We start from the raw sequence: 16,146 nt of genomic DNA, 5'->3' as shown, positions 1-16,146 counted from the left end.
GACCCGGCGAAATTGTACTGTTGGATCCAAGAACGGCCTCAGGACACTCAGGCCCTTTTTACAAAAAAAAACGCATAATTAGATTCCTCGTTCTTTTCTACATATGCACTCTGAATTTCATTGCCGTTTCTTTGAAATTGACAAAGCTATGGTAAACTTTGTATATCGATGTCGATCAACTGACCCCTACTTGTATCTACCGTCAAGGACCCAGTTTACTGATCACTTAAGCGTAACTACCGCGAGTTTTTAAACGTGTAAAGGGAAAACTTAACCAAATAAAAGATTTTTTGTCATTTCAGTCAATCTATGTTTTATCTTTAATTTGGTATTAAAAAAAGTGCACACATAATAATAATTCTTTTATAATTTAACTTTGAAAGTGAAACTGCAAAGAGAGCAGTTTCTGATCACCTTCATACGTTTTACTATGAGCTATCAAATTTTGCGTATAAATTTCAAAATACTTCATAATTATTTCGTAATTCGTTAGAATAAATTTATATCATAATAAGCTTATTATTTGGTTTATTTTACTAAACTGATCAGGAATTGGGTTCTGATCGGGAACTGGGTCCTTGACGGTAAGCCAAACATACAACAACCTGAGTACGACACGATCTATGACTATATTTTTCTCAAATATTAAATAAATAATGTTAAAAAAAACAACATTCTTTTCTATATTTCTCCATTTTATGCAAGAGGGCTATAATTAAAACTAATTTCACTGATTAATTTATTACATAATTGCGATTGTAATAATGCAAGTGCAAAAGAAATATGTGTATCTAATTTTTAAATATTATAAAAAATACCTAACTTTGTAATGTTTACAGACACTTTCCTCGAAACTGACTTTCGGCCCCGAGGCCCCTCCTGCCATCCAACAGCACAATTGCGAAACGAATTGGGTTAGGATCGCTCCTCGCCAAAAAGAAAGGGCGACGTTTGTTTGTACGTTCGATTAACCGCGACGGATGTCCAGATCGCGTGATGAGGAACGGCTCCGCCGCTGAATCGGGACACGGATACACCCAATTTCCGGCGGCCAGATGGATCCCCCGCGGCTCGAAACGAGAAACAGCACGAAGTCGCACATGTGCGGCTCACGGTGGCGGCGCGAATTTTTCGCGCGTGCTGAATGGACACCCGATACGCGGATTACGGGAAGCCGTACGGCTCGCCACTGACGCGTAATTCCCAATGACATTCCGAGTGCCGCGAATTCAGTCTGATCCGATTTCCAGCCAGCCCGGACATTTCGTCCACTCCACTGTTCAACGTTGAAAAGCGAGCCGAGTTCGCGATAAACTACTCCGATCGCAGAAAAACCTACGAACGATCAACGTTTGAACGCGGGCGCACGGCGAGTGGCTCGAAAATCAATTGGCGCTGATTGACGTCATGAAATTTCGCGGTCCCTACGCGCGGCACGCGATCCTGCCCACGCACGTCCACGCACCGGAACTGCGAGCGAATACCAGGCGAGTTGCGACGCAAAAGAATACCTGAAGCCTCTGAAATTTCCACCGGCTGAAGCCAGGCTGAAATATTTCGACAGGCTCTTTCAAGCGTTCCGTCCGCCGGAAAATAGATGAAAAAACAGACAATGGAAGTTGAAAGCGAAAAGAATGGCTGAACTCTGAAGCCCGCCAGGGAACTACGTAGAACGAGATCCATTGCGCATTTCGTCCCGTGTACTTCGATACAGTAGGGGAGGCCGGGGCTAAAAGTTCCGATTTCGATAAACCATAAAAATGACTGGAAAATAATGTAGTTATTCTCTTCACTATTGACTAATTTCTTGTTAAATTTATTATATCTTCTGATTTTACGCTTGTGTTTAATATATTGTAATAGGTTTCCCATAGAAAGTAATTTATTTGTGGCTGATCGAAGCGGAACTTCTTACCCCTACATGGGGCAAGTTGTTATCGCATTGGGGTAAGTTGTTACTATGATATAAGAGTTGCCTTTTAATGAAATATTTCATTTTCTAATGAAATAAAGCAGAATTTTATTAATAATGGTTATTTATGAAGGTTCGGACCAACAAAAATGTAATATCTTTAAAAGAAAACGAAAAGCGACAGTTTTTATTTATATTTACGCATAACTTCGATCGAAGTCGTGTCCCTTTCCGCCTTTCATTCATATGTTCGCATCTTAAAGCACAGCGGAAACAATTTATACATTTGCGGTAGGTCTGTGACGATAGCACCCCCAAATTCGAATTTTTGGAAAAACTAAACGGCATTCGTTTGTCCATCGTTTGCCCACGTTTGCCCATAAAAAATTTTTTTTTGCCCACCCTCCAAAAAAAGTTATGAACAAAATAAAAAATTTGTCTTCATCACTCACGATGAATTCATTTCAATTTTTTAAAAGAAGGATACGAATATACCCGATCTGGCCACGTTTGCCCACTCTCAGATTTCATTTGCCCACCCTCCAGAATTTAAATAAAAAATAAAAACCGCGAAAACATGGGTATAGATGAAGCGATCGCGTTAAAGTTCGATTATTCTCGAAAATATTATCAAAATCGTTCTTTCAACGGTGCAATTCGTTAGTTTAGATGTAGAAGAGATTTGCCCATCCATTAATTTCGTATGCCCACCCTTCAGAATCGAATTATTAATGAAGATAGCCAAGAAGTGCGGTACCCGTTAAAGCGATCGCGTTAAAGTTCGATTTTTCTGGAAAATATTATCAAAATCGTTCTTTCAACGATGCATATCGTTTGTCCAGATGTAGAAGAGATTTGCCCATCAATTAATTTCGTATGCCCACCCTCCAGAATCGAATTATTAATAAAGATAGCCAAGAAGTGCGGTACCCGTTGAACCGAATACCTTTCCGTTCGTTTTTTCCCGAATGAATTATCAAAATCAATTGTACTCACCGTAAAGGTTGAAGGTGTTTGGTGACATGTTATCCAAAAAATGTTGCACACACTTCTTTCTCACTTTATTGGAACGACACTTAAATTTGTATCGCTCATCGAACACTTCACACTTTTCACACATCTGCAGCATGTGCAGAATATCACCAGAGTGGTTTTCTAGTCATTTTTCACTAATTACCGCAATGATATCGCACAACGGAAAATAATATAATCTCACAGTTACTTCACGAACCGTAAATGAATGCACGGTCTTGCAAGAGTTGCGTCCGAACTCTGTAGACCGACCGACTTTCGTGCGTCGTTGGAAGGAATTCGAGGGTATCGCAGACATCTGTTTACGTTTCGGCACGTTCGATGACGACACGCAGCGTTGATACCCTAAAGGGTAGCAGCGCCGAGTGCCACTGCCGAAACGTAAACAGATGTCTGCGATACACTCGAATTCTTTCCAACGACGCACTTCTTGGCTACCTTTATTAATAATTCGATTCTGGAGGGTGGGCATACGAAATTAATGCATGGGCAAATCTCTTTTACATCTAAACTAATGAACTGCATCGTTGAAAGAACGATTTCGATAATATTTTCCAGAAAAATCGAACTTTAACGCGATCGCTTCAACGGGTACCGCACTTCTTGGCTATCTTTATTAATAATTCGATTCTGGAGGGTGGGCATACGAAATTAATGCATGGGCAAATCTCTTCTACATCTAAACTAACGGACTGCATCGTTGAAAGACCGATTTTGATAATATTTTCTAGAAAAATCGAACTTTAACGCGATCGCTTCACCTGTACCCTTCTTTTCGAGGTTTTTATTTTTTATTTAAATTCTGGAGGGTGGGCAAATGAAATCTGAGAGTGGGCAAACGTGGCCAGGTCGGGTATATTCGTATCCTTCTTTTAAAAAATTGAAATGCATTCATCGTGGGTGATGAAGACAAATTTTTTATTTTGTTCATAACTTTTTTTGGAGGGTGGGCAAAAAAAATTTTGTTATGGGCAAACATGGGCATACGATGAACAAACGAATGCAGTTGAGTTTTTTTAAAAAATCGAATTTGGGGGTGCTATCTTCACAGACCTATTTGCGGCGGGGCAAGTTTTTACGTTAACAACGTGCCCCAAGTCACGGTAACAACTAGCCCCTACCGACACATGTAGCAATTTCAAAGACTATTCTGCTTATACATGTATTCAAACGATAAACACTATTACACCATGTTCTTAAATGTCATTTGATCCATAAGAACGATTCAATCTATAATATCGACGTTAAATAATTGAAATAGACCAAAAAGTAATGATAGAAAAATTTTTACTTATCTGGTACGCGACTAATAGCTCCTTGCTTACAACCACACAATTCGCTGTCGCGGACGCTATTATAGTGGGCGACAGAGTGGCGTGATCAACTCACACGGAAAAAATAATTTAAAGTACAACGCTCTTTTTATTTTGAAGATAGAGCCGTCGGAGCAACTTACCCCCGGAACTTTTAGCCCTGGTCTCCCCTAATCGTTTCTTTAGGTAGGTTCGTAGAGTAAACTGCAGTAACACTGCTACTGCACTAATTGGCACTCCTGATTAAAAAGCCAAATATTAAGAAGCACGAGGTTGGAAGGTACTGTTTTTACAATTTCTTACTTTTTTTTCTTTGCAACACTAAAAATTCCAGTAGCTGAACTACAGATTTTACATCTGGCAAAGCCACGAGAAAAGTCTTAAAGGTGGGACAAAGGGCTGAGTTTCACGCGATTTTTTTTAAATTTTGATAAGTAGGATTACAATAGAAGAGTTGATGGCTACCTTAAACGATTATCCTGAATCAGATGACTCTAACTAGATCTTAATTTTATTTTCTTTTGTGTGATCTCTTATTTTTATTTTTAATTATTAATGAAGAATGAATTATTAAAAAAGCAATTTATTTTTAGTCTTTGTGAGTGCCATTTTTAATTGACACGCTGAGACAATAAATGTACTATGTACACCAATGAGATTGTACTTCTATGCCTGTTTTTGTGTTTCATTGAATATTTCTAAAATAAAATACTTCATAGCTACTCAAGATGTTTTATTTTAATGAAAAATCCATAATCATCGATAGTAGCTGAAAATTAAGTCCATGTAAAAACTGCACAAGAAAATATAGACATTCCAATCGAGATTTCCGCTCAGGGTGCCAATGATCGTACAGTGCACCTTACTACGATTAACAAGGCGACTGCCTCGAGGTCATGCTTTTGAATGGCTCGAGGAAACCAGAGGCTTATTCGAGAATGTAATAGTTTCGAACTCGAGCGGAAAAATCTGGGCGATCGTAACGTTCGGCTGGCCACGTAACTTTCGTTGCGTCGGCGGCGCGAGTGTGTCAAGGCTGGAGCCGGCATCGAAACGTGACCGCACAAGTGCACGGGATCCATCGATGCGGGCCGATGCAGCTTCAAACGCCCAAAGACAAGTTCCAGAGAGGCTATCGCCAGGTATCGCCGCTGAAATCGCTGCTCGTCGCGGATCAACGGAGGGGTCCCGCCGCGAAAAAGGAGAAGCAGGAAGTCCCGGCGGCGCTTTCGCGTCCGAATGGTTACTTCACGACGAAGTAATTTCGCGGCGCGGGCTTTTTCTCGCCGGCCGATGCCTCCCCAAAGCAACCGCGTAATCTTATTAGCCAACGTTCCGAAAACCGGCCACCGCTGTCGTCCTGCCGCCTTCAATTTTTAAATCCACAAGATTGCATTGCGCGGAGGTCGCCTGCAGCTTCTTTCTTTTCCAGGATACACTCCTCGAGGACAGGATACGAGGAAAATTCTAGCATCTCGAGAGGAAAGGGCAAATTCCTCTGAAACTGGCTACCGCAGGCGAGGCTGACTCGCTGGAGACTGATTAATCATCCACCAGCCTAGCAGCGACGTACACGTTGCATGGTAAACTTTAATGGAGCCTCCCGCGTCGATTATAATTCGATAGAGGAGCCGCCGTGCAACGCTGCCAGTAATGAATACAACGAAATGTTTTAATGAACCGTTTCCCTAATCAGACGTATTCTATTAGCACGGTATCGGGCTCGCCTATCGAATTATGAAATTGCATGGCTATTCCGGGACTAACGATGTAGCGCAAGCATCGATTCGATTGTAACACGAATTAATGATGCATCTCCTTTTCCCGGACGACTCAATCTCGTTAATTAACGACTAAAAATGCCGAAGTTCGTCTCCTATCTGCTCCGCGGAGGAATATTCTGACGGGAGGCAGGAAGATCGTGTTCTCCGTGAAAATCGATTGGGAAATTTCAAGACTACAATGGACAGTTGCGCGTCCTTTGGATAATAGATACTTTACGTTCAATCCTCTTTATTCCTCCGCAGCCCCGGTCCAAGACTGTTTCATTAAGCACTACTGAAAATACCTCTCGCGCCCCTTTATTCGCGCGCGACCATTTTCCAGCGCGTTTTCTGCTCGACCAAGCGTCCGAGCCCGGTGCATTGTTCGCCGTTCATCCACGCTCACGACATCGTCAAAGAGAAACAATTCTTGACCCGCCATTTGACCGCAGAGACGGCCACGAAACTTTTCCGAATTGCTTCGCGCTCGACTTCCCTTCACGATCCCTATCCACGGGCTAATTAGGCCATCGCGTCCCGACCCGGTTCCCCCTGAAAAATCTCCAACCCAGCGACCGCCAGTGGTCGCTGCAAAAATCGTCCGCGCTCGCGGGCAACACCCCGCGCGCGATTCCGAATGCATAGTGCGATACGATTGTTTCGGGCCCCTTTGCAAGAACCAGCTCGCGCTACGTGATTCCTCTGCCAACAGGTTCCCTTGGCGAGGTGAATCACTCCGTGACTCACGCACGAATCCATCCGCCAGCCGCCACGAGGAGGATCGTGCTTTTTCGAGCCGGCTTGGAACAATGTTATCGCGCCCGATTCCGAGTGGCCTCCCTCTTCACCTATTGACACCGCCGTAAAAAGGACTCGATTTCAATTTCGAGGATGAAGCACCCGGCCGCCTCTATCGCTCGGGAAAAAGAGCAACCGAAGGACCAGCTCGCTCGCTCGCTCCCAGCGTGATCCTTTCTCGGAAACACTTTATGGAGCCTAAAAACCGAGTAGCCGCCGCGACGCGATTCGACGTAACCCCGCGTGTTCGGTAATTCCCGTGCAAATTGTCGGCGGATTTTCTTTTAAACCTGCTGGCGGAGCGGGCCGCAGTAAAACATAATGCACGCGGTGCGGCGTTCGGGGTAACGCGCAATAACTCGCGCCGTTTATGGCCTTTAGGTAGGTTCGTTTCGTCGTGCTGCGTGGAAACGCTTGGATTAATGAGATTCCCCCGAAAGCGAGCCGACCCCGGGCGTCATTCGCCGCGGCTCGGGATTAACGGGTTAAACGGCGACGGTGGGCAAGCTTTCCTGCTCGGTGCCGATGCATCGGTGACGCAACCTTTACCCCGCCGATGAAACTCGTTAATCGGGGGAATATAAAACATTGAGCTTTGACGATTACGCGACCGTTACGGGGCTACTTAAACTCAGCGCGGTGAATAATGGCAGGATGTTGGAGTTCAACGAGTCTCAGTGTTAGGACTAAGGGGCTGCGTTTCTCTTTTTCTGGAGAAGAGGGGCGAAGGGTCTTGACCGGGGCATAAGGTGACGACCGTAGCCAGTCTGAAAATTCTGACCAAACCGTGCAGATCGCGTTCCGTCTCTTAAAGTTTCTTTTTTCTTGTATACTTTTATATATAACCAACTAACATTAATACGTGGACACACTGTGTATTGTCTATCTATACAATAAACCATAGTTGTGTTTATAGTGTGACATTTATTTTCAACCTCTGCGGAGTAATTTCCAACACAGGACGTTCGATGACTTAAAATCCCTGGAAGTAAGTACGACAAGTAGCTGAGGAAGATCGAGCGCCGCTGTAGAGCTTCCTCGGACGCTTTAGCCAGTTTAAATCATCCGGGTAAGTGAAGAAATCGTAATTAGGATCCCCCCGCTAGAGTTAATTGAATTATTGGGGCACGGCTCGGTACTAACGGGCAACGCTATCAACAAATATTCGAGGATGGTTGGAGAATGAAATTAGAGGAGAACGATCACGCCACGGGCAAGAGTTTGAATTTATAGGAAGAAAGAAGAAACTCGGCTGTTGCAGGAGGAACGGAGAGGAGAGAGGGGAGACAGACAGAGGGAGAAATCCGCTTTCTGCAATTAATCGCATCAAGGACGACTTTCCCAGGCCTGACGAGACGTCGAGGGAAAATTCATCGAATCGAGTCGGGTGGAGAGGCACAATGGTCGGTTGATCTCCTTAATTGAAATGCTTTAATTAGAGCTTCTTCGCCAAGGGGAGGTAGAGGGGGGAGAGAAAACAGAGGCGAAGACAAAGGGAAAGGAGGGAAGAAGAGGGAAGAGGGAAGTCGTGCCGCGAGCAATCGAAGCTTCTTTTTCGCGAAACCAGGAAAAAGAAAGTTTTTTCCCAGGCGTCGCGCCACTGATTCCACAATGGGGCCAGATTCCCGCGTTCATTAGTAGCGGGCGCTTAATTTTTATCGCCCGTTCATCGGCGAACACGAGCACCAGAAAGGAACAAATTCGTCGCAATTTCCTGCCGCGCCGAGGAGAAACAATCGCCCCCACAAGATCCGCCAAATTCGCCGCGAATATGCAGTAATTAATTCGGCGATCAAAGTTCAACGCGCGGATCGAAACAGTTCGCCAAAAAAAAAAAAAAAAAAACGAGATTTACGTTCCAAATGCCAGCCGCAAATTTTTCGCTAATTTTCCACCGCAAATCGACGGTCGCTCGCCGATCCGCCTATCCGAGCTCGCTCTGCATTCTCATTTTTCCCGCTTTCTATTCCCTTTTTCGGGTGAGCCCCACTTTCGGATCGCTCGCGATAAAGCAGCCTCTTTCGTATGCAAAGGCCCTGTCGCGATACTGTTATTGTTTCTAAACGAGCGTGTCCAGCCGCTGCGTGCCTCGGGAATGTAATCTTTTCGGCGGAGAAAGGCTCCTCGGAGAGTCACGGATGAAACGTGACACCCCGGCGAGCTCGGGAGCCGCGGAATGGACGAAGAAATTCGTCGGATGGGCGCGGCGACGGTCGAGCGAAAAATCGCGGAAAAGGGGAGGACGAGCCGAGCCGTTGGGAGCAACGGGGAGCCTGGCGCAGGGCGAGGTGGAAGCTTCCAAATTAGCATTTCAATTTGTTCGCGCAGGTGTACCGCAGGCGGGGGCCGCGACGCCGATCGACGACGACTCGAGTCGTGTCGAGTCGTCAACCGGCGAGCACCTGACATTTTCAATGCAAAGCCTCCCATATACAATACTCGAGGCGCAGCATTTACATAGCCGCCAGTGTACGCGCCTATCCTCTATCTTATCTGCCTTTCTACGCCGATAAACCAGCGTGTTATTAGATTGCCGCACGCGAAATCTCGTTTCTTTCGTTATCGAACTAGAGAAGTCTGCGGATGCCCTTGAAACTTTCATACGCGTCACGTCCGGCGTAATTGCCTCGGCCTGTATCGGTCGAACGATTCGAAAAAGTTGCCGAAATAATCGCGAGGAAAAATTCGAGACTAACCCCGGTTCGCGATTACAATTAAAAGATGGCCGTTATTTGTCGAGAATGTAGCGGAATTGTTACACCCTTGAAAATTACAATCGAGTAATGTCGCAGAAGCGTAAAAATATTCCGAGACGCCATTGTATGATGCAAATATCAACGGTGACTACCACCACCTACAGACATTCCTCGTAAATGAGGTGTCTCCGTTCGCGATGCGTACACAAGACAATGCGTGTATCCACGGAAAAGGGATTGCAATAAGAGATGGACCCCTTCTACATTGCGGCATCGTGTTTTTCCGCGTGAAATTCCACGCCGAGATCTTTCTCGTGGCTGTCACGAAGACAACATGTCCGCCGCGACCGTGCACATTTGCGCGGGAAACAAATGGGAGATTAAATACGGATCGTTTGAGGGGAAGGGGACGTTCCTATTCGCGTGCGTTACGGCGTCATCAGGCCGTAACTTTTCACCGGACCGAACAAATGCGGCTCATTACGGTTCCCCGTTAAACGAACGAGCTTTTATTGCGAAACGCGATGCGTACTGTTATCGTTAACTGTACAGGCGTACGTAAAGCGTAGCTGCATAGCCAGCAGCACATGGCGCGTTCGTTGTGCCGAAAGAAACTTTCATAGCGGACTCACCTAAGGGCTCGTTGTGTGGTCTTCATTTCTGCCTCTTTCTCCGCGGAAATTCCTCGAAACGTCTTCCTCTGTTCGCCTCTCAGCGTTGATCCATCGGTCAAATATGCGTCTGCCTCTGCATCCACGAATATCCTCGAAGCGTCTTCCTCTTTGTCCCTGTCAGCCTTGATCCATCGATTCGTCTGGGCGTTCGTGTCCACGAAGTAAGAGAGATACACACCGGGGCACACAGTTTAGAATACGCACACGCGGCGATAAAAGAACACTGAACTCTGAGTTTTACGATTCTCTGTACAGATCGATCCACTTAATCGGTATTATTCGTCGCGAAACGAGACGAACTGTCGCGTGACCGGGCGATCGGCAACGCTACTGTGACCGCAGATCCGTTTCTAATGGAGACGACCAAACAATGCCGCGAAATTCAACGAACCCATTCGGTGCAACAATGGCGGGCGAAGATTTTCGACTGGATCGGTGACGCAGTATTGTCTCGATTTGCACGATTTCGATTTAACCGAGTAGATGGCGAGACGATCAGAGCGGTAAAAAGTAAGTGGTCGAACGGTGCGTGGCGCAAAGGCAGCGTTTCCATCGAGTGCGCAGAGCGGTAAGAGGCACGAATTAGATTAGTGGGACTCGCGACTGAGACACTTGGAGGTTAGGTGGATTACTCCGAGAGAGAAAGAGGCACATAACCTCTCATTCACCAACCCGATGATCGTGCGACAGTGGCGTGCGCGATCGGCTCTTTTGCACCGTCGAAATGTACCAAGCCCTCGTGCATGTTATTTCTGGGACGCACACTTCGACCTCTGGCGCGCTTGCGGGGCAATTGTCATGACAGCGGTGATTTCACGCGATATTCGCACGCTCCACTAATTCGAGTACTCACTGGCTGCAGCTGCCCTCGCATGCGGAGTTTCCTTCGATCTCTCTCCTCGGTGTCCGCCAGAAATTCAATCGAAGGGAATTAAATGACGCGCGCCCTGACGCAAGCATCACGTTGACGAAGTGGGGCGCGACTCGTTCGCTGTGTCTCCTCGACCCACGAGATCCTTCTCTCCTTTTATCGACTCTATGTTGCAGGAGACGTCCTCTTCGTACGTGGTCCTCGAATCGAGCCAAAAGCCCGCGTCCAAGCGTAGAAGCGTGCCACTTAACGAATGACCGATACGTCCTTCCGACCGGCAGGACTGGTTTACACGATAAACACGCGGCGGGTCGCGAGAGAATCGAGAGATCCACTGGAGAGACGGTGTATCGAGAGGCGGTAAAGGAAGAAGAAAATCCTTCTGGAAATGGTCCTTACGGTAGGTGGTAGACTATGTTGTTTTGTAGAGCCGAAAAGCTTGGAATCACGCGCGGCAGGTGCAAAAGGTGCCGGTTCACATACGAGAGAAGCGAGCGACCTCCTCTGTTTGCCAGGTCCGAACCGAGAGGTCCACCGTACGAGGACTGGTTTCACGAGACTCCCCGTGCTCGACCGGCCAGACTACTTCGGACACGATAGAAGGAGAGGGAAACGCGCACAGAAAGAGAGTGTTCAGACGAAAGATGAGGGTTGGAGGGTGGCGGTGAGGGGCGAGGAGCGCGTGGAGAGCGGACTCGTGGAGTGTGGGTCCCGTTCTTCGGAGAGAGGCTTATTCCAGCGAGCGCGAGCAAGTACTGTTACTTAGACAGAGCCTTCGGGGCCCACAACGTGCTGCAAAACGCCGATGCAGGCCAGGACGCGGTGCATATAATACCGAGGCTGACTTATGGCTGGTTAATACGAAAAAACAGGGCTCTCGTAACTGCGTTTCCTCGCGAGGTGTCTCTTTCGTACGAGTAGCCCCATCGAACTGTGTATCGACAGTTGGAAACCCACATGCACTTATCTTTCTCTTTCTCGAGCGGCGGACAGCAGGCTGGCTCAAGGATGCGTTCGATGCACAGCTGTGACGTATGTGCTCGGTTCTTTGTCGAGTCCCAGTGACGGATCCGGTGTCGTTAATGTTTTGATAGCTGCGGTTTCGTCTCAAGGCCCCGGTCGAAAGTGAATCCGACAACGGCAGGATGCACCGTAAGCGGCTCGTTCGTGTATCCGTTGGCAATATGAAACTCGAGGAAAGTCGCGCTTCAACGAGCAACGAACGTTCATAGGTTACAAGGATAGCGCGATCGCCAGGGTGATGCACATTGCGTATGATGCATTCGGGACCTGTACGCGTGCGTGGACACGCACCAACGAATTGCGTGTCCTCCTTCACCCTCTCTATGTTTACTTCTGTGCACGCGAGATCTCAGCCAGACATCAGTCGACGTTCCCACAGCCTGCTGTTGCACCGACCCCCTGCACGATCGAACAGAGGTGCATATCGAACACGGCAATGCTTTCGAATTACTGTATCTTTTAATCCCCTCGGTTTCGTCAGTGTCGAAATTAAACTACGCAAGACACGCTCACCGCTCGGTGGTCGCGGCACGACTGAACGACTAGCCGCCTCCGCGCTATTACCTACCGTATATCACGCCCGTATCAAGCGACCCGGCGCCCTTCTGCCAGGCTGCTATTACTTATGAAACACCTACAGTCTGGGACAGAAAGACAGCGTACTCTGTTATTTTTCTAATCATTTGCAATGATTCTTGCTACACATATTGCCAAGTAAGACGATACAGCAATTAATATTAAGGGTAATAGAGGTCCACAAAATTACAAGGCAGTATTCCACACATTTTGCGAGAGCAGTATATAAAAATGAATAAAAGTAGGCCAAATTTTTCTGCAAAGAGATGCTACTAGTATTCTTACGTATGATAGCGTTGTATACCAACGTCATTTAAATTTCTTTTTCTATACATAGTATCAGTCATCCGGTTACTCTTTCAGATAGTAATAGTAATCATCCTAAATTAAATTCTTTCCTCTATTACTCCATCCGTTCCTTATTACTCATCCTTGAACCTTGATTTCTATGTCTCATCCCTTACCGACCGTTAAACTCAGAACCACCCTAACTTTCCAGCCTACTGAAACCCGTACCTATACATTACACGTAATTCTCCCTAAAATGATCACTCCGGCACTTTAGTCCGAACAGTCTTGACACGATAATCTAGTTCTGAGTCCAGTCTAAGTAATCTGTATTCGTCTAAGTTTCCATCAATTGTATTGAGTTATTATTAAATAAACGAAAGTAAATACTAAGCTACGGAATAGAAGAATGGAATGTAAATTACAAAGTTAATAGAGTACGCTATCACTTCATCCTGTACCGTATACCCACGTACCTGCACGTGCTCGCGTGTTAACTCTTACAGCGGCTGGTGTGTGGGTATCATATGCAGCGCATATGTGTCGTTGGTGCGTACAAATGCTCGAACGAGCGGGTGTAACCGGTTCCGTCGATTTTTTCCCGAAAAGCACCGGCGACGCTTTGTAAAATTGTCTGCCCTTTGTCGTTTCTTGGCATGCGCGTAGACTGCTAGAAACCATGCTTCAGTATTCCCTAGAGAACGCATTAATGAACCGATTGCCACCAAAACCTCAAAATACGGTACAGTAAACCCTCGTATAACGCGGTACTCTCGTAACGCGGTTTCCATATAACGCGGAGGCAAAAATTGCGGCAGTCCTCCTACCCATAACGCGGTACTCTGATAATGCTGTTTCCATATAACGCGGTTCGAATTAATATGATTTGTACTGTGTAATTCTGAGTTTCTTATAACGCGGTTTCCATTTAACACGAATTAATCGCGTTATAGGAGGGTTGACTGTAGGGGAGACCGGGGCTAGTTGACTAATTTTCAACATTTCTCTGTTCTTTCAGTCACGCGGTGTAACAGGAATGGATTTTTCAAAATTCCTCGCGTACAATGGTCATGCACTGAATAATGTAAGGTGACACCAAGGCAGTCCAGTGCGGAATCGAGATGCAAGCCCAACATCACCGTGACCAACCTCAATGGAACGGAGTCTCCCGCTTTCGACACACTGTCAAACCGAATTTTGTCAGCAGCTAATTTTATTTATCGCAACGAATCTTCCTCGGTTAATATTCCGTGGCGCCGTGAAAACTACAATCTTGGGACAAACCCCCATTAAATTCGTTCCACTTTAGTGGCAAAGAGATTCTATGTTCTAGCAAAGCGTGGAAAATACACTATTCAGAAGATTCATCGCGGGAACTGTTCGGTAGCTATCGAAACCCCCCCCCCCCCTCCCCCCGTTTCACTTTCCACGAGATTTTTTCTCACGGCGATTCAATTAATCACGCCACGAATTGAATAGCTCCGCACCGCGAGTGTTAATTACACGCAATTATATGATTCACCGGCTTGATTGAATTCCCAGCCAACTTTCCCCACCGATAGCCTGTTGCTTTCGGTTTAATGGTCACAGTTATCAGTTTCACAGGTGACAAAATCCCGCGAGAGGATCATTTCCCCGCCGTTGAAGAGCATCGTGTCTCTTTGTCGGATTTAAAAATGTACCCACAACGCGCCGAGTCATGAAACAATTCCGCGTCGATTATGCTGCGATTATGTTTCCGCTGGGAGCCCTAGTAATTTATGATCCGCGTCTGCGGCGCAGCGTTCATAAATAAAATGGGAGACTAGAGAAAAGGGTCTTGGTCTCTGTTAATCCGATAAGATAGAATAATGAAATTGCGGTTAAGCGCTATAAATCTCTGTCGTGCCTTACGCGTTGCATGATCCTTCGAAGGTGCAATATCAATGCGACGAAACCTAGGGTGGCGATCTTTTGAATCGCCGCTTAATAAATTGAGCCATTAAGAGCACGAGGCAGAATACGTAGCTAAAGTAATCCCCCGATGCTGTGCGGCAGCGTCCGTGCTGCAGCCTTTAACAATAAAACCAGAATCCGGCGTGTTTTTGCGCCCTCTAACATGATGTACGATTACACGTATATCGTACGCGGTATACTTCTTTGTTGAGCTGCTTTTTGCGAGCGAGGATATTCATAGACGCTTTAAACTTTCCATATAATACTGTAATATCAAGGCAACGCGTAAGGTCTTGAATTCTTTAATTGGGTCGAAGTTTCATGCACACTAGCATTTAATTTATACGCAAGATTTGAAGATTCTGGGTTAATCGATTGAAAGTGTAAAGTGATCAGCTGATTGGATGGATTACATAGGTTATGTGAGAAATTTCGTTCCAACGGTCGAAAAAACAGAACACCTTCAGCGAGTTGTCACACGAACTGAAGTACCGACTTATTCTCGAACATAAAAAACTGCTATTCCACCGTATTCAGATTTAATTCTTACCGTTAATAGGTAATCATGAATTGATAACGTAATATGCGGCATAAAAATGACAAAGGAGCCCTGAGACTCTGAATCAACAGACGCTGAGACGCTGAGACATTTTTAACAGAAGATGTCCCTCTTATAAAAGTTTTTGTGTCAACTACAGGCCTCGCCCGCTAATTCCTTAAAACCGAAGCTGAAAATCTGAACACTGAATTGATTTGTGGCCAATAAAGGAATGTCAAGTATAAAAAGTGACAGAGGAATCAGTGTTCGAACGGAGAACGAGAGTACAATTGGAATTAGCAAAGTTGATTTCACAATCTTTGCGTGTGAAGGTTTTTAATGTTTTTCGCGAATTAAAGGGTTAAAGGTACAATTGGAATTAGCAAAGATGATTTCACAATCTTTGCGCGAGAACTTTTTTCGTGAATTAAAGGGAATTAGCTTCTTTCATACATGAGTCATGTTTATGGGGGGGATTGCAAGTTACAGAAATTCTTATATCCGACTAGAATATTTGACAATCGCAGCTATCGGCTCGGTTCTCACCGATTACCAGGTCTCACCGCGAGGAGGTTGCTGCGTTTCGAGACCCGTAGGGAGATAGATGGAATCAAAGTTCCATCGATCTCCCTTTACATTAAGCCAACTAAACCAAAGAGATGGATGGAAACAAAGTTCCATCGGTCTCTTTGGTTTAGATGTAGAATCTAGGGAACTGCCAAGCGAT

General features: G+C 45.8%; 1 protein-coding gene across 2 annotated transcripts in view; it reads right to left on the bottom strand.

Moving 5' to 3' along the window:
* LOC143372758 (uncharacterized) overlaps window positions 1-12,703 on the bottom strand; it is an 86,823-nt gene extending 74,120 nt beyond the window's left edge. The window contains exons 1-2 of one of the 2 annotated variants that reach the window (XM_076819307.1): window positions 10,260-12,694; window positions 10,147-10,178 (exon numbers count right to left, since the gene is read on the bottom strand). In XM_076819307.1, the coding sequence (XP_076675422.1) occupies window positions 10,147-10,172 (26 nt within the window). In that variant the 5' untranslated portion in view covers window positions 10,173-10,178; window positions 10,260-12,694. Of the gene's footprint in view, window positions 1-10,146 lie in introns of both variants that reach the window. The other variant, XM_076819306.1, reaches the window with a different exon arrangement.
* Between the last annotated feature and the right edge of the window lie 3,443 nt (window positions 12,704-16,146).

This window comes from Andrena cerasifolii, chromosome 8, assembly GCF_050908995.1.
Source record: "Andrena cerasifolii isolate SP2316 chromosome 8, iyAndCera1_principal, whole genome shotgun sequence".
In the NCBI taxonomy this organism is placed as follows: Eukaryota; Metazoa; Arthropoda; class Insecta; order Hymenoptera; family Andrenidae; genus Andrena; species Andrena cerasifolii.
The sequence above is the reverse complement of the archived record's forward strand: the minus strand, read 5'-3'. Positions and strand labels throughout refer to the sequence as shown.